The 19,316-nt window shown below is 43.0% G+C and overlaps 1 protein-coding gene across 5 annotated transcripts in view; it reads right to left on the reverse strand.

Annotated features, from left to right (window-relative positions):
• The window catches only part of cadps2 (Ca++-dependent secretion activator 2), a 268,325-nt gene that overhangs the window by 129,759 nt on the left and 119,250 nt on the right, over positions 1-19,316 (reverse strand). For all 5 annotated transcript variants that reach the window (XM_039809759.1, XM_039809758.1, XM_039809762.1 and 2 more), the window contains exons 5-8: positions 18,892-19,125; positions 18,372-18,493; positions 12,616-12,727; positions 6,617-6,756 (exon numbers count right to left, since the gene is read on the reverse strand). In XM_039809759.1, coding sequence (XP_039665693.1) covers positions 6,617-6,756; positions 12,616-12,727; positions 18,372-18,493; positions 18,892-19,125 — 608 coding nt within the window. The remainder of the gene's footprint in view (positions 1-6,616; positions 6,757-12,615; positions 12,728-18,371; positions 18,494-18,891; positions 19,126-19,316) is intronic.

The raw sequence follows: 19,316 nt of genomic DNA on the forward strand, positions 1-19,316 counted from the left end.
TGACCTTTATAATAACTGTCAAACTATCACAAGTACTTTCATCAAGTACATAATGTATACGTTAATTAATTGTAATGCTGTTAATTAACGTATACATTATGTACTTGATGAAAATGCAAAGATTAATCGATTAGTTTAACTAAAAGACGGTCACCTTAAGCCTAGTCTACATCCACCACCGTCCACTTCGGGATTGCTGTGTTGAGAACTTTAAAATTCATTGCCAGCTATTTTGATCATCGATTATAATCCGTTTGAGTCATTTTTTATGGAAAAATGAAAAACATTCTTTTGATTGCAGCTTCTTAAATGTGAATATGTTCTAGTGTCTTCTCTCCTCCGGGACAGTAAACTGAATATCTTTGAGTTGAGGACAAAACAAGACAATTGAGGACGTCGTCTTGGGCTTTGGGAAACACTGATCCACATTTTTCACCATTTTTTTCCTGACATTTTATACAAACACACAACTAATCGATTACATCGAGAGAAAAAAAGACGGATTAATCGACAATGAAAATAATCGTTAGTTGCGGTCCTAATGTTAATGCACAAGTGTGAATCTATGGATGGTATTGTGTTAATATAGCATCATGTCCTGTTTCAGATGAGTGTTAAAGGTCCCATGACATGGTGCTCTTTGGATGCTTTTATATAGACCTTAGTGGTCCCCTAATACTGTATCTGAAGTCTCTTTTATATAGACCTTAGTGGTCCCCTAATACTGTATCTGAAGTCTCTTTTATATAGACCTTAGTGGTCCCCTAATACTGTATCTTAAGTCTCTTTTATATAGGCCTTAGTGGTCCCCTAATACTGTATCTGATGTCTCTTTCCCGAAATTCAGCCTTGGTGCAGAATTACAGCCACTAGAGCCAGTCCCACAATGAGCTTTCCTTAGGATGTGCCATTTCTGTGTCTGTAGCTATTGAGGAGGAGAGAGGGGGGGCAAGGTGGAGGGTGGGGGTGTGGCCTTGACCAACTGCCACTTTGCTCATTTGAATTTGCATGATGCCTCTCTCTCTGGGCGGGCAAAGCAGAGAAAGGGGAGGTAACCTTGCTCCTTATGACCTCATAAGGAGAAGATTCCAGATCAGCCCATCTGAGCTTTCATTTTCTCAAAGGCAGAGCAGGATACCCAGGGCTCGGTTTACACCTATCACCATTTCAAGCCAATTGGGGACCATAGGCAGGCTGGGGGAACTCATATTAATGTTAAAAAACCTCATAAAGTTAAATTTTCATGCCATGGGACCTTTAATAAAAAAAACAAGAAAATAAGAAAGAAAACAAATCTCCCTCATGGGACTATAAATGTCCTGTCCTGCCCTGTCTTGTTATGTCTTGCCCTCTCTTGTCTTGTCCAGTCCTGTCTTGTCCTGTCTTGTAGTGTCTTGCCCTGTCCTGTCTTTTCCTGTCGTGTCTTGTCCTGCCCTGTCCGGTCTTGTTGCGCCCTGTCCTGTCGTGTCTTGCCCTGTCCTGTTGTCTCCTGTCCTGTCATGTCTTGTTGTGTCTTGCCCTTATTTTTGTTATATAGTTATTTCAGATTAAAGGTCCCATGGCATAAACATTTCACTTTATGAGGTTTTTTTAACATTAATATGAGTTCCCCCAGCCTGCCTATGGTCCCCCAGTGGCTAGAAATGGTGATAGGTGTAAACCGAGCCCTGGGTATCCTGCTCTTATGAGGTCATAAGGAGCAAGGTTACCTCCCCTTTCTCTGCTTTGCCCGCCCAGAGAATTTGGCCCACCCATAAGAGAGAGAGAGACATCATGGCTTGCAAACAAACGAAGTGGCAGTTGGTCAAGGCCACACCCCCACCCTCCACCTTGCCCCCCCTCTCTCCTCCTCAATAGCTACAGACACAGAAATGGTACATCCTAAGGAAAGCTCATTGTGGGACTGGCTCTAGTGGCTGTAATTCTGCACCAAGACTGAATTTCGGGAAAGAGACTTCAGGTACAGTATTAGGGGACCACTAAGGTATATATAAAAGAGACTTCAGATCCAGTATTAGGGGACCACTAAGACCTATATAAAAGAGACTTCAGATACAGTATTAGGGGACCACTAAGGTCTATATAAAAGAGACTTCAGATACAGTATTAGGGGACCACTAAGGTCTATATAAAAGAGACTTCAGATCCAGTATTAGGGGACCACTAAGGTCTATATAAAAGAGACTTCAGATCCAGTATTAGGGGACCACTAAGACCTATATAAAAGAGACTTCAGATACAGTATTAGGGGACCACTAAGGTATATATAAAATCATCCCAAAAGCAGCATGTCATAGGACCTTTAACATTGGGTACAGACTGTACAAGCAACAATATTTTTCCATTTTCATACAATAACAACAATACCGCAGCAACCAAGAACATGCAATTGTTATTGTTTGGCGGATTCTAAATCCATCAATGGTGAGGCACAGGAGCAAATAGCAAGACTTATGTTAAGAGACTAAAGAGCAAACCAGGAGTCAGAAGAGGAACTAAACACTTCCTTTGTCGTTGAAGTCGTTCTCATCTATTTTACTTGTATTAGGGCTGCACGATATGAGGAGAATATGCAATAATGTTGTTTAATATCGTGTTTGCAATAAACGATAAATAAACAGATACAACAAGTACTCAGCTCTGCATTTCTGCTGCTTTCAGTATTCTGCTAAAATACAACAATTGTTTGTTGAATTTAAAGCAAATGAAAAGACAACATTCTTTTATTGAACAAATTGAACTTTGACAGTTACATTTTAAAAAGCCGTCTTAAGCGTGTATTGTATCAATGTGTATTGCGCCAGTTAATATTGCGATGACGATAACAAAACGATCTATTGTGCAGCCCTAATTTGTATCCTAAATTGCAGCACTGTTCTCCTATCTGTGCGAACGGACCTTGAGACAATCCTTCAGCCCATCCTCACTCTCTTATCTTACCAAGCGTCATCTAAATGAGTGGAGCGTTTGTTAGAAAATCTGTGTATCCTTGTGTGTCTGAACCCCGCCTTTGTTTCACTTTGTTCTCCGAGCGCTCGCCACTGCCTTCAGAATCTACTCACAGGGGTCAACCCTGATGATAGGATTCAAACCTGATTGGATTGTTCCACAACACACACCTTCTTCCGTTTGCCCCCTAAATGGTTTTAAAACTGTCTCCCTGCATTTGTGAATCTAAGCTTCCCCCAGATGGAGGGCTTCGCCCAGTTCTCTCAACCACATCTCAAATGAAGGCGAGGCGACAGACATTTAACAAAACGAGACACCCGGGTTCTGGAGTCGCCATTTCAAATCGGCGTCAATTAAAATACGACGTGTGGCACAGCTGCCGTGGATTGTATACTCCAGCTGTGTCTCACGCCTCTTTTATACGCCACAGTTGCCTAAAAGAGGTCTGCAAAAGGACACACCTGTGCATCCTCGCTCATAGCTACACACAGATGAGCCTCGTCTCTCCTTGAGATGCATTTCAAGAAATGAGACATCCTTCAAGATGGCACACTGAGACCAGTTTTCGGCTCACAGGCAGGAGGAGAGAGAGAGAGGAGACATGGAGGCACAAAAAGAGCCCAGAGTTATCATCTCACTATCGTGCGATCACTAGGGGTGGGGGAAAAAACAATTATACAGCGTGGTGTCGCAATATTTTCCGTGGCAATACTGTATCAATACTAGGGCTGCACAATATGAGGAAAAAGATCTAATTGCGATTATTTTTGACCGATATTGCGATCGCGATAGGATTCACGATATTGGAGGGAATGATCATTTTTTCTCATTTTCATTGAAAAATATAAAAACTTAAGATTAAATCGATTTTTTGCCATGATTTAGTCTTTTGGATACGATTTGTAGGCCAAGACGTGTCTGCAGCACTACAATACTTAATTCAGAACGGTTTGACACATATTTTGCCATTAACAAATATTGAGCCCCCGCCCCAACACCACCCCACCCCACCACTGAGATTTGGATATTGCACTAGTCCATATTGCGATTTGGATAAAATTGCGATTAATTGTGCAGCCCTAATCGATCTATTATTATATATGTGTTGGTCAGTTTGTCTGCTTGACAATCCCATTATGCAGCAATAAAATGGATGTGAGATGAACAAACAGAGAAATGTATGCTTTTCAGATAAAACAGATGTTGACAAAGTTTCCTTTTGGGGACATAATTTGATAAAAATAAAGTAGGAAAAAAGGTAGTGAATTGCAATACATCGCAGAATATTGCAATATCTTTTAAAAGCGCAATAATATTGTATGGTGACATAAGTGTCGTGATGATGTCGCAGCGTGAGGCCTCTGGTGATTCCCACTCCTAGTGATCACATCCTCAGACTGAGCACAGGCTGGTTCTGCTTCCTTTATTTGACCAGCAGGTGAAGCTGTCAGCCTGCACAAAGCTGCTGTGGTGGAATTTCCAGAAACACTGTGTTGTGGTAAGACGAGACAAAGGGAGAGCTTGGACTACTTTAGGTCATTCGTGGGTCACAGGTCAGGGGGAGGAAATACCAGGCCAGTGTCTAATAAATCTAACCTTTTCATGTATGATTCTGTTTGTGTCCGTACAGATTCAGGGAGTGTATCATGACAGCTGCATCATAAAGGAATGTTTTGTTTCAGGACTGTCTCCTTTTGGAGGTCGGTGGAAACTAGAGATGGTCAGATACCATTTTTTGCTTCCTGATACCGATTCCTACCAAGACCTTCCCGCACAGCGCTGTGGAGGAGGGTCTGGCTAGTCCACACAGCATTCTGGGAATCGTCTTGGGTGGCAATAAGCACCGTACAGAGCAACGGCGCCTCTGCAAAATAGCCTCGGGAAGGAACTTGTTTTGGTGAACGTGTACGTTCAAAGGTTGTTTTTTTAATCATGCAACAGAAAACTCAGATTGGACAGATAGTCGAGCTAGCTGTCTCAATTTACCCTGCAGAGATCTTAGGAGCAGTTAACCATAGTCCTTGTCAACACAAAGAAAGCCCAAGGTAATGGATACCCGGCCTAAATGAGTGAAATCCGGTGGAATTTCCATCTGCAACAGAGCAATCCCGGAAGTGGACGGTCGTGGATGTAGACTAGGCTTAAGGTGACCATCTTTTGTTTTGGCGCCATCGATATCTTGGCATTACACAAACTTGACAGCTTGCGCTAGAGATACATACATCAGGGAAAGGCACAGACCCTCAGAGTTGAGCACACCGTGGTTAAACTGTACTGTCTACCTTAATCTCCTCAAACGAGATCAATAAATGCTTATGTGTAAGACATCAAAGTCTCCCGAACCTCCATTTATCCAGAAGTTAAGCTGCTACTGAGTTTTTCCATAACACATGACACAAACACGCAGCTTTGTCATGAAAACCTGGCAGGAAATGAGCGTACTGCTCACCGCTGAAACAGCTGCACGGGAGAGCGCAGCTGTAGTTTCCCCAGAAAATAACGTCACAGCTATTGGCATATATATATATGCAATAGCTTTGCAATTTTAGAGTGAAAGTCCTGTCTTTAACAAGAAAGATAGCATCAGTCAGCAAGTCATGAAGACTAATGAGTCTTTGACTTTAAGGATCCTCACTAGCAATTTTGTTTCATTTTCCAAAGAAGTTGGATTTTGCCAAGTTAACAACGCATCGAAGGAATAGAGCGATTGGAAAGGTCTGTTCTGCATCATCACACAATGATCACAAAACGCTGTAATCTTCAGAAAATCTTCTGGTAGGAAATAGACTTCATATGTAAAGTTGTCCTTCACTTGCTCACAGATAAATGGATACTGACTCGATGACAGCGGGGGAAAGTTTGTTCAAAGGTAAACTGAAACTATGAAGGGTTAGGGGTTAACCCTTTAACTTTTTCACCATCTTATTAATCTGTACTGCGGCTTTTAATATTGTATCAAGATCTTCCTCATGATCGATGTATTTCATTTCATTTTTTGGGTCATTTATTACTGCTTTGCATGGTTGCATGGTGCAAGAAGATGGCTCTAATCTGTGTTGCTTGGCTGTGTTTTGTTGCTTGCATGGCTTATCGTACATAATGTGGATACTGTTGATGTGTAACTGTACTAATGCCTTGCTGCTTCCTGCTGCTCTGGTCTCAAAACATCTGGCCAAAGGACTACAGTTGAAAATTAGCCGGCTGGCTAACACTTGCACATTTACAGAAATGTTGATTAATGTGCGTCGTCCAGTAGCATTAAAACTAGCTCATGCAGACGTCTCTGCCTGGTTGCTTCAAATGATTTGATTTAACCTTAATTTGTCTTGGATTTAAACAGAATTTTGAAAAAAAAATTCCCAGCATCTGGCGACACTGTGGAGCAGTGGTTCCTAAACTTTTTCATGTCAGGGACCCCTAAACTAAAACAAATTTCACCACAACCCCCCATTTTGTCCCAGGGTCTTTGACTTTGAGATTTTGTCCCAGGGTCTCCCATCTGGGACCAAAATAGCAAAACAGTCATACATTCTGTTACTTATGGATAGAATCATGGCGAAAATAAATTATTCCCCTTTTTGCTGGGGACCCCTGGAACCCCCTCAAGGACCCCCTTAAAACCCCCTGCTGTAAAGAACGAGACCCTTTGACCCAGCTGCAGACTCACCCGCTGTGCTTCATGTTGGGGGGTTTGTCCATGCGCACGGCCAGCTTGATCTTCAGCTCTGTGTCCTGGCTGTTCTTGGGGACGACCATCCGGTGGAACTCGGCCTGCTTCGGCCCGTTCGTGGTTGGATTCATGACCACCTGGGGGGGGGGCAAAGAGGAGGAGAGCAGAGATTGGTCAGCAAGTGGGTACTTCTGTAAAGTTTTCTGTTTTTGCAGTGGCAACAAAAACAATCATCAGTTTCCCAATACTGGGAATAGTTTCCCAACTGAACTAAGCACCTCCACCCCTTAGTTACAGTCACTATGTTAACTGTCAGCTCAGTTTTAGGCTTTGGAGATAAAACAATACCATTCACATCATCAGGATACTGAGGGCTAGATTTACTAACACTAGCACAGTTTGCGCTGCGTCCGTTTATGCGAGTTCGGTAATAGCGCACGCTATGCTTCCACAGTTTGCGTAGTATTTATCAACCCTGACACCCATCAGGCAATCAGCGTCTTTCTCAGCCCACTATACCGTAAATTGCGCTGTAGCAAAGCGGTACTGGTGCTATGATACGGCTGAGTGCAGACTGCGATATTCCCACTGCTGATGCTAGGACTGTTTGAAATGATCCTGATGCCAATATTTGTAATGTAGCGAGGAGTTTAACAACTGGTGGAATGGGATGTGAACGCTGAGTGGGAGATTCAATTTCATCTTTGATTTATTCCAGTAACTCTAATATATTGCATGGCTGCTTGATCTGTAACGCTAAATGATGTTGTGTTCACTGACAAAGTGTGATTCTTCTGTTAAAAATATTTTCAGCCTCGCCTATGTCTTCGTCTTGCTCAAATTGCTGTTGCCATTTCACCAGCGGCATAAAGGTTTACGAGGAAACTCGATTGCGGCTGGTTTAAAGAGGCGGAGAATTTCCCCCGCAGAATAGAGGCGCACTCTTACTGACAGTCTTTGTAAATACCACGGAATATATAATTAGGGGCACTTTGCGCTTATCCTCCCACCTTTTTGGGTGGAACTCCCACTTTCCCCACGACCCTCCCACGAACGCATATTGAAAGCGCAACTTGTCTGTTCTCGCTCATGTGGCAGACAATCTGCGATTTTACCCAAGTGCGCCCTGTTTGTAAATAGCCCGCATCGGTTACGTCCGTCTTTGCGACCAATTAGCGCCTGGAAACAGGCGCAAACGGCTTGATAAATCTAGCCCTGAGTGTCTCTGTTACAGATCCCCACAGACATATATTTAGACAACGTTTTTGTTCTAAGCATGCACCGACGCTATCAGTTTTAAGTGACACAGCAGGCTCTGGCTAGCCTGGCTCCGCCCTCCTACGTACTTGCGCTCAATTTTCATTTCCCTTCAGTACTACGTCTGGGTTCGCGGTATACGTCGGTACACGATCCGTGCTGCCTGCACGATCCGTTCTGCGCATGCGCAAGATGGCCGCGCATTCGCAGATGACAATCCTGTTGTAGGGATTTACGACACTGCACGATCTGTTCCACGCTTCCGTCGTAGTTGTAGCGGTCTGCCGTTGGCCTCCACCGGAAAGCTAATGTTAGTTTAGCTAACAGCTAATTTGGCTAACCGCTAGCTGAGACAGCATGTAAAAGACCCTCAAACCTGAAAATAACCGTTAAAATATATAACAGCTGTTATGTCAGTTCTACTTAACTTGTGCTCATTTAAAATACAATCACTCAATAATTGTCTTTATTGTTATTACTGTAAAGTCTTCATTTAGCTGTGGCCTGCTTTTCCCAGTGTTTAGTTTGAGTTAACGTTATTTTAGACTGAATCAAGCTGTCAGCTAGCGGTTAGCCGAATTAGCTGTTAGCTTCCCAGTGGAGACTAACAATTCTCGTAATACATCAATGAGGCTAATGGCAGACCGCTACAACTATGACAGATCGTGCAGTGTCGTAAATCCCATCCCAACTCGTAAAACAAGATTATCATCATGCACGGATCATGCGCAGCACGGATCGTGCAGGCAGCACGGATCGTGTACCGACAGCATAGTCTTGGGTTTTCTCCAGCAACATTTTTGGCGGTCCAATCAGCGAACAGAGGGAGTGGCTGAGAACGATGACGTTGGGGTCGTGCACTGGAGTTGCGGCGGAGAAAGATGCGAGCGAAGCCATTCGGTCCGTTGTGGCAACGCTGCCGAATATCCAGAAGTTAAAGCATGAGCGAGAACAATCTTTGCTGAGTTGTGTTGGTGGCCATGATGTCGTGGCCCTCCTCCCCCACGGGGTTCGGGAACAGTTTGATTTTCCAGCTCGCTCCGTTAGTGGTGAAGGAGTTGACTAAGGCTAACGCTAGCGATGCTAATGCTAAATATAAGCCTTGACCATTGACATATATAAAATGGACCAACAGATCCCGTTGCTCTGGACGGAGACCAGTGAAGGAGATTAGAAGCACTTTTCCGGTGAGCGCTGAGCGTTACTGAGCAGCCTCCAACTGACAGAGACGACGTAGATGTGACGTGAGCAACGTGTCTGAAAGTGTGAAGTCTTCTGGTAGCTGTGCCGAGAGAAATCTCAATCATTCCCAATCTCACAGAGACGGAGAGCGTAGGTACAGTGCCTTGCGAAAGTATTCGGCCCCCTTGAACGTTTCGACCTTTTGCCACATTTCAGGCCTCAAACATAAAGATATAAAACTGTAATTTTTTTGTGAAGAATCAACAACAAGTGGGTCCCAATTATGAAGTGGAACGAAATTCATTGGCTATTTCAAACTTTTTTAACAAATAAAAACTGGAAAAAGTGGGCGTGCAAAATTATTCAGCCCCTTTACTTTCAGTGCAGCAAACTCTCTCCAGAAGTTCAGTGAGGATCTCTGAATGATCCAATGTTGACCTAAATGACTAATGATGATAAATAGAATCCAGCTGTGTGTAATCAAGTCTCCGTATAAATGCACCTGCTCTGTGATAGTCTCAGAGGTCCGTGTAAAGCGCAGAGAGCATCATGAAGAACAAGGAACACACCAGGCAGGTCCGAGATACTGTTGTGGAGAAGTTTAAAGTCGGATTTGGATACAAAAAGATTTCCCAAGCTTTAAACATCCCAAGGAGCACTGTGCAAGCGATAATATTGAAATGGAAGGAGTATCAGACCACTACAAATCTACGAAGACCCGGCCGTCCCTCTAAACTTTCAGCTCATACAATGAGAAGACTGATCAGAGATGCAGCCAAGAGGCCCATGATCACTCTGGATGAACTGCAGAGATCTAAAGCTGAGGTGGGAGACTCTGTCCATAGGACAACAATCAGTCGTATACTGCACAAATCTGGCCTTTATGGAAGAATGGCAAGAAGAAAGCCATTTCTTAAAGATATCCATAAAAAGTATCGTTTAAAGTTTGCCAAAAGCCACCTGGGAGACACACCAAACATGTGGAAGAAGGTGCTGTGGTCAGATGAAACCAAAATCGAACTTTTTGGCAACAATGCAAAACGTTATGTTTGGCGTAAAAGCAACACAGCTCATCACCCTGAACACACCATCCCCACTGTCAAACATGGTGGTGGCAGCATCATGGTTTGGGCCGTCTTTTCTCCAGCAGGGACAGGGAAGATGGTTCAAATTGATGGGAAGATGGATGGAGCCAAATACAGGACCATTCTGGAAGAAAACCTGATGGAGTCTGCAAAAGACCTGAGACTGGGACGGAGATTTGTCTTCCAACAAGACAATGATCCAAAACATAAAGCAAAATCTACAATGGAATGGTTCACAAATAAACATATCCAGGTGTTAGAATGGCCAAGTCAAAGTCCAGACCTGAATCCAATCGAGAATCTGTGGAAAGAACTGAAAACTGCTGTTCACAAACGCTCTCCATCCAACCTCACTGAGCTCGAGCTGTTTTGCAAGGAGGAATGGGCAAAAATGTCAGTCTCTCGATGTGCAAAACTGATAGAGACATACCCCAAGCGACTTACAGCTGTAATCGCAGCAAAAGGTGGCGCTACAAAGTATTAACTTAAGGGGGCTGAATAATTTTGCACGCCCAATATTTCAGTTTTTTGTTTAAAAGGTTTGAAATATCCAATAAATTTCGTTCCACTTCATGATTGTGTCCCACTTGTTGTTGATTCTTCACAAAAAATTACAGTTTTATATCTTTATGTTTGAGGCCTGAAATGTGGCAAAAGGTCGAAAAGTTCAAGGGGGCCGAATACTTTCGCAAGGCACTGTATATGTAAGGAGATAACATAGGCACAGGCTAATTATTGATCACTAAAATGCTAGTTAACATCAGTAATTAAACCTCTCCTGTACTATACGGTAATTCCTCTACTATGCAACAGTAAGTTGCTTGGTTATGACAATCGTTAGCCTATTTTTACAAAAATGTCTGCTACGGAGCCATAATGTGAGGTACAAGGTAATGGAGCCTTTTATACACTGTCGTGTTTCTTTAGAAATAAACAATGGACAAATGGAGTCTTTACACGCTTCAGATGTAAAGTTATTCGCTGTCAAAGTGACGTCAAAATGAATGGGAGTCAATGGGATGCTAACGGGAGGTGATCGCTTGTTAGCATCGCTTGCTTACCCCCTTGGCCTTGACGGTCTCCCCTCTTGTTGCACATGCGCATGACATACGTCACGACCAAACGTTAGCGATTGGTTCTGGCAGATCCAGAGTGGCTCTGGGCAGATCCAATAGTTTTAAACTTCAACAGAGTACCCGCCTTCAAGGAAGTTAACACTTGTCAATGGAGAGAGGCCAGACTCTCTGGACAAATGAAATGGACCAGAGTCTGGTAGGACCAGGCTAGGCTCTGGCTTCATGTTTCCTTCAAAAAAAAAATACTAAGTACTAAATAAATCCACTGGAGGTATACAGATTTTAAATTTGGGGAAAAGAGAAAGTTGTGATTGTTGCACTCAGGGAAGGAGGCCATGTCACTACGTGTCTCCCTTAAAACTTAAACATTTTGATGGTTATTAGTGGTGGAAATGTAATGTCATAGAATGTAATCCAACCCCTTTTTTATTTCCCCAAATCCCCACGTCAGAGAATTCCTGGTTCTGTTGCATTTTCACATCAAAAAAAAACAGCAGCTATGACCTCGGCGAGAGTCCGCTAACTGGCAGCCAGAGCATCTTGTATTGACCCGTCTTTATTTTCAGTGTCCTTCATATGTCTGCTTTCAAAACACACACACACACACACACTGAACTGCTGACTTCGCCCCAATCAGAATTAATCAGTAACAAAAGGGTCTATACCTCCACTGGTGGTTTAGTTTGTATTTGTTTCTGCCAACTGTGTGAATAAATCAATGAATATCAAGCAAATTCTCTCTGCGTGTCTCTCTGTCTCTGCCATCACTTTAACAGCTTAATGGAGACAGCAATGTTTCATATTCCCTGACCCAAAAGGGCTGAAAGTAAGTTCAGCTGCCTTTCACTGACCACTGGTAATACAAACGCTGCTTTTCAGCAAGTTGACAGGTGTCTTAGCTGTGGAGAGCATTTCCATTTCCAAATCCTAACTTCAGACCTCAAAATAAATCCACATCAAAAATCAGTGGTGGACTGTACGAGGGCCTGGCGAGTCCACACAGCATTCTGGGATGGGAGAAAAACGTGCTCTGGTTTATTGGCATTTCTTTAAAACCAATCACAATCGTCTTGGGCGGTGCCGGACGGAGCCACGGTGCCGCTGCAAAATAGCCTCGGGAAGGAACTTGTTTTGGTGGAACATGGGTATGTTCAGAAGTTGTTTTAGTCGTGCAACAGAAAACTCAGATTGGACAGGTAGTCTAGCTAGCTGTCTGGATTTACCCTGCAGAGATATCTGAGGAGCAGTTAACCATAGTCCTCAGAAAAAATTAAACAACACAAAGAAAGAGGAAGGTAACAGGACATCCGGCTAAAAAGAGTGAAATCCGGCGAAACCGGAGCAATCCCCGAAATGGAATGCCGTTGATACAGACTAAGGGTAGATGGACTCTCACCCGGCCCAGCTCCTTGTCCTCCAGAGCCAGGACCCCAGTGCTCTCTGTAAACAGCTTCACTTTGACCGAGGGCAGAGGGTGAGTCGTGGTGAAGTCCCCCTGAGTCCCCCACCTGAAAGACAGAGAAAAGAAAGAAAGAAATTCTCTTTACAGCAGTAAACACTGTGTTTTTATTAATCCAGCCAGAGCATGTACCTGTATGTAAATATATATGCAAATATGTATGGTTGTACTGAATGGGTTCGTCTATTGACAATTTCGATATAGTTCGTTCGAACGACGACGACCGCATCCGCAACAATGTTGACAAAAGAGAGAAAGGCAGCAATTCTTCCATGAAAGGAAAGGAGGATTCTGAAAAAAAAAAGAAAAGTCTGCAGATGGATGGACGATGCAGACAGTAAGGTCCATCTGTTCTTCTGCAAAAGTTCAGTTTTACATCACAGCACAGCCTCAGTCAAGACAACAATTTCAGCCCAAACATGTAAATTATTACTGCAGTAACATTAAAACAAGCTCACTACAGGTTATAACAGATTGTATGACAGCAGCCATGTGGGAAATCTTGACTGTAGAACCGCTCAAACTGCAGACAAAACCCTCTCTTACACAGGGAAGCTGCAATACTTCCTCCTTCCTTCCTTCCTTCCTTCCTTCCTTCCTTCCTTCCTTCCTTCCTTCCTTCCTTCCTTCCTTTTTTAAACTGAACCAAACACCGCCTAATGCAGCCCCAGTCTGTGAGTTAAGAGAGGATGCTGGCATTCTGGAAGCAAAAGTTTAATTTTTTAATTTACATTTCCGCCATGAACAGGCTGTGCGAAAGGGGCAAAAGTTTCTGACCTGCCAGACATCCAAACGTATGAAAATCATTGATCGATCAGGCAGTCAATCAGCCGTCGTGACCTCAAACTGAACGTCAAACAACAACCGATCTGGGCCATACGGCAGAAACACGGACCGATTCTAAAATACGTAGGGGTCGACCAATTTAGGATCAAAGTTGGGCTTATTCCGTGGAAACTTTGCCCACATCCCTGTAATGACATCACGTCTTAGTCACAGATCCCCGAGGCAGTGAGCCGTCCCATCAGCGTCGGCTGTTATCAACAATCACTTATCGTTCACCTCGCAGAGACTTTAATGGAGCAGAGAGACGCCTTCTGCTCAGGATGACTGAACGTGGCCATTATACACACTGGGAGCCACGCGCCGCTGATTACATGCTTTTATTTCAAAACCGTGTGTTGGCGTGTGTGGTGCACAAATGACAAGTGACCCCTTCACTTGCTGAGGGCGAGAAGCAATGCCGAGCTCCATATTCAGTTTCCCCAGTTTCCAAGGCAACATTGTGCGAAAAGGTGTGTTCACTTCGCACACACCAGCATTTTTTATTTTATTTTTTTAAAGTAATCGCAGACAACCGATCTGTAAGACCGACAACAGACAAACAGCTCTGACCTCATGTACTATTCACTGACCTGTGTTAATTGTGTAAACGTGAGTGATAACATAATGATGACGGTTATTACGAATTTTCTACAGAGGACTTTGGTGATCCTTGACTTTTCCTCTAGTGCTTCCACAAAGTTTACAATAACCTGATGAGTGTAATGAATTATAGCGCCATGGTCAGGAAAAAAAACATGTTTTTTTTTTAATTACAGGATTTATTGTAGCACAAACTCCATGACTCCAATCAACTAGTGTCCGTTTAACAGTGACTCCTGAGTAAAAAGTAGATTCTATGCACTTCATCATCAGCTTGTGTTTCACTCTGAGGCCCATTGGTACCTAGTAGATTGTAGATTGTATGCGTTTCAAAATCTGTTTAAAAATTAAATGCTCCGGGCTACAGTTGAAACTAAAACCCACTTTAGTTTAACATTGTTTTCTGAAGAAGGTGAATTAGTTTGTGTGTATGAAGCCACGCTGGAGGTGATACAGGAGAAAAATAATTAATAAACAAACTAAATTTGCATTGGAAAAAGTAATTCATAAACCTGTTCGATTCTCAGCCTATTTGCAGTCTCTGCGAGTTCATTTTCATTAGCCTAAAGGAAAAAACTGATTGAAAAATAATGATCGGGCTATGCTACACAGGCTTTTGATTGACCGGTCACCTGCACTTTATTTTTTTATGTATTACTTTTGTGATTTTAATTGCGTGGTGTGTTTTGATATGGATCATCTCGTATGTTTTATGTAAAGCACTTTGTGATCTTTATCGGTGAAAAGGACTCTATGAAAACATCTTACTTACTTACGGTACTTGATTCGTAATAAACCTAAGGAAACAGTGGCGCGGTCCTTTAAACGATTCACAGCCGCTTGACATTTCAGAATAAATAAGGGTTTAACTAATGAAAAGGTCCTCAGTGATTAAAAAGCCGTTACGCTACAACTGCGATGCTGTAATTACAGCTAATCACGTTGTCCCTCTAATTATAGTTAACTATGATGTCAGTGGGCGGGTGTTTTATTGAAGGTGAGGGACGTGAAAGTGTGCTGCTGGCTGATTACAGTGAAGGTTACAGGAAGACAATAAAGCCGGGTTTCAGCACAGGATCCCTGTTGACCGACAAGGTTGTCAGGTGACTGTGAGCTCCTCTAATTGGCTACATTTCGTGATTATGGTGGTCAGAGGGGCTGCCAAGGGGGATAAAAACACAGTAGGTGGAGCATGTTAAAGGGCAGCCTCATTACCGCGCGGACCCCCACGACCAAGAATGTTCAGCCCTGAGCGATAATCAGTTGCCAGCAGGCTGCACAGTCTGTGTTGATCGGAGCGAGGTGGAAGAATAGGAAAGTGGAAATTTCCTCAAGTAAGAACCAAAACAGATGCCTGCATCGGCTCTTTCATTTGATGTTTTCTTTATTTGTAAGTGAGTGATGTATTTCACTACTGCATTTTACAGCTCAAAAGTTTAAAGGGATACGCCACCGTTTGTTGAAATAGGGCTTACCACGGTCTCCCCTAGCTGTAGATAGGTGGGCCAACGCATTTTTTGTGCATGCATCTTTTTAGTCCGGTGCAACACCGGCAGCGCCGCCGCTAGTTAGCTTAGCGTAGTGAATGGAACCCTATGTTGCCAGTTAGCATGTTGTGAGTAAAAGTGAGCCAACAAAAGACAAAAAAACAACCTAATTACTTGCACTGAGACAAAAAATGCGTTGGCCCACCTATCTACAGCCAGGGTAGACCGTGATAAGAACTATTTCAACAAACGGTGGCGTATTCCTTTAAAATAAGAAACTCACGCACACTGTCTAACTTGCAAGAATAAATGTAATAGCTGGCTATGTTTCGGTACTAGACCATCATGGTCTCGTACCATCATGGTCCATCATGGTCTAGTACCGAAAACGTTGCCAGCTATTAAATGTATTTCTACGTCTCACGTTATAGATGTGCAAACTATCTTTCTGTTCACTTTCACAGGTCAGAAATTGCACTCCTATGATGCCTTATTTGTTTTTCATTGTACAACTAGAAAATGCCTTTCCTGCAGAAAATGCGTGTGCATGCTGAATAACTAAATTGCTAAAGCTAAACTGGATTAATAGCTTAAATCCGTAAGAAGAAGTTGAAGTTTGAAAAGCTGGGACTGAGATGTCCTAAAAAGGCCACCGTACCGTACAGAGGATAAACCCTTTTGATTTAAGTTGCATGGCCTTTCTTCTGGCGCCACCCACACAACAAACTTTTCATTTTATTCCCTTCCAATGGTAAAGAGCTAAAAATAGAAAAGCTGTCTCAATTTTGAGAGTTTAGTTTTCTGATGTGTAATGAACATCACAGCCTCACGGGGGCCGCAAGTCTGGAATCAGACCGGACCGGCTCATAAAGCGAGTCCCCGGTGAGACTCTGCTGTAATGAAAAACATCAGGAGTCGGACTGGGAGTGCGAGCCGAACCGTAAAGAGAGTCTGAGCTCGGCTGGGCTTTCTTCCAGAAACCAGCGTGCGTCTGTTTTGAATGCGATGAGGAGAGACTGGCTCCCATCACTGTTACATAACCGCCTCATCTTCTCGCTGCATCAGCTTTTACTGGAGGATGAGAAACATCGCTCACGGTGGGTGATCGTAGCGTTTGTAGTGCTGGGTCAATAGATATAGTTCTGTAACTCAACGGCCACAGGTTGGATCACTTTAAAATTAACAGCCAGGATGAAATGTAAATTTAAAATTAGAGCGTGGAAGTTCATTTTTGTCCTCAGAATTTGGATGGGGCGACTCGAGATTAGGGTTGGGTACCGTTTGGATTTTTACGATTCCGATGCCGAACAGGTACTTTTAAAACGATTCCGATTCCTAAACAGATTCTTGAAAAACTGAAAAATGACACAGCTACAATAATTTAACAAATAACAGTTACACTATTAACAAGTAACAACAAAATAAATGTTGAGTTGGTATGCCAACCAGCTTCAAACTTTAGCAGTTCTTTTGCAGAAAAGTGACCATATTTGCCTTCTCTGAGAAGATAGGACACCTCTCCTGACTTATGACATGTCCTGCACAAGAGAAAACTCTCAGGTGGTGTCCAAGAGGTCTGTACACACACAGGTAGGAGTTTGAAAGGGCAGACAATTTGGGGAGGCTGTCTCGCCTCCCCCACCACCAGGCTACAGGCTCTTGTCCTGAACGATAGACTAGCAGAGCAAGTGTAATATGTTTACTAGCCACTGCTATCGGTGAATGCCATCTTATTTGACAATAGGCCGATGGCGGTCAACAAGGTGAATATCAGTGGATACCCATTGTCTGGCCGATGAATTGGTGTAGTGTGGGCAGTGTCAACCAGCATTTTAAAGGGTCATTTCGGGTTTTTTCAACCTGGACCCTATTTTTCTATGTTTCTGTGTGTAAGTGACTGATAGGAACAACAACTGGTCCAGTATTAAGCGTGAACACTGCAACCGGGCTGCAATGTAATTCTATGGGGAAATGTGCATCTTCAATTTCATCCACTAAAAGTTCTGTTTTTGCCACTGACAGGCTCAGATTATTATCCAAAGTGTCTGACAACATTATGGGAAGGATGCCTACAGAGATAGACCTTTTTAAAACCTCTTTCTGTTTAACGAGAAACCGCTCTGAGGTCGCTAGCTCTAAACCCACAAGACTTCATTAAAAAAAGCAATACTTTTAGAGTGTATAGAGCCAACATATTGTCACATGTAAATCGGTAAACTAGGTGTTTATTTCAACCAAAACTACAGTTCTGATGGTTGGAAAAGTGGAAAGACGACCCAAAACTTTTCTTCACAGTTTTATTTGTTTCTGTTGACTTTGAATGAAGTGTATTTTACGATACTAAAATGACTGTTTATTTACATGGAGTCTGGTGGGTTTAGCAAACGCAATTTTGCGGATGTTTTTATGTTCAAAAAAAGGATCTTACTCTTTAACAAAAAGGTCAACCTCCTTAGAAATTCTTTCCATAATGTTGTCAGACACTTAGCATATTAATCTGAGTCTGTCAGCGGCAAAACGAGCACTTTTGTTAAAGAAATAGAAGCTGCACAATTGCCCTATTAACTCACATTGTAGCTTGTTTCGCTGACTGCCAACAGCAGCGGTCTGGACCAATTTCAAAGATTGTTGTTCCCATCAGTCACTTAGACACAAAAACATAGGAAAATAGGGTCCAGGTTGAAAAACAACGAAGTTACCCTTTAAGTCTGCAAATATGTATTCTTTCTGTGGCCTAAGTGAGACACTGAATGGAGCAGGAGGGGGAGAAGTAGAACTCACTGCGGTCTGGAGGCTTCAGCTTGGTCTGTCTGCAGCTTTTCTCCTCCCTCCACCTCCATGGTGCAGTAAACGATCCGGTTTGGAGCCACAGACTTCAGACCCTGGACCTCCACGATCACAATCTGGCAACACCAGCGGAGGGTTAAAACAGATGCTACAATCCAAAACCCCAAAATGTTCAGTTAACTACCATATTTTTGCCTTTTGAATTACTTTCTCGATTAATCGTACAGTCTATAGACATACTTTACAAACAGTCTATCCAATGTGTTGTCCAATCAACCGTCCAAAACTCATTTTTACATATGAATGACGAAAAGGATAAATAAATGGCCAAAACCGGTGTCGATATTTGTTAATAACTGTCAGGATTTTATGCATTTCTACCTCATGTTCTCTTGTATTCTTTCTTAACAAGGGAATTAAATTAACTGTCACAGGTAATGAAATCATGCACCAGTATGAGCGGGTATCTTGTCAGCCAACTAGCAGCAGATCAGACAAGTTTGTGTCCACACACCTCCAGGGTAAAGGACAGCACGACGTCAGACTTGGACAGGATGTCTCCCTCGTCTCCCATGTCCAGGAAGGAATTGTTCATGGTGGATCGTTTGAGCTTCTGTTTGAAGTCCGGACCTCCTTTGGACACCGGCAGACTCTCCAGGTTGGCCATGAGCAGGTTGACCGACGAACGCAGCTCCTCCACATAGAGAGGCTCCATGTCAGCAGAGACGAACTTTGGGTATCTCCTCTCCTGCAGGACAGACAGTGAGTCACAGTTCATCATCGACACGTATACTTACTTTAACCAATTTGGAAACTTTTGAAGAAAAAAGTAAAATAAGCAGCCAAAAGTTAGAATTCCAGAGCTTCCAAACTTTGTTTTTATCTACAAATGAGTTCACCAAGTTGAAACTGTGACTACAAACACTAAAACACAGAGTC

Source organism: Perca fluviatilis, chromosome 8 (assembly GCF_010015445.1).
Source record: "Perca fluviatilis chromosome 8, GENO_Pfluv_1.0, whole genome shotgun sequence".
Taxonomy (NCBI): Eukaryota; Metazoa; Chordata; class Actinopteri; order Perciformes; family Percidae; genus Perca; species Perca fluviatilis.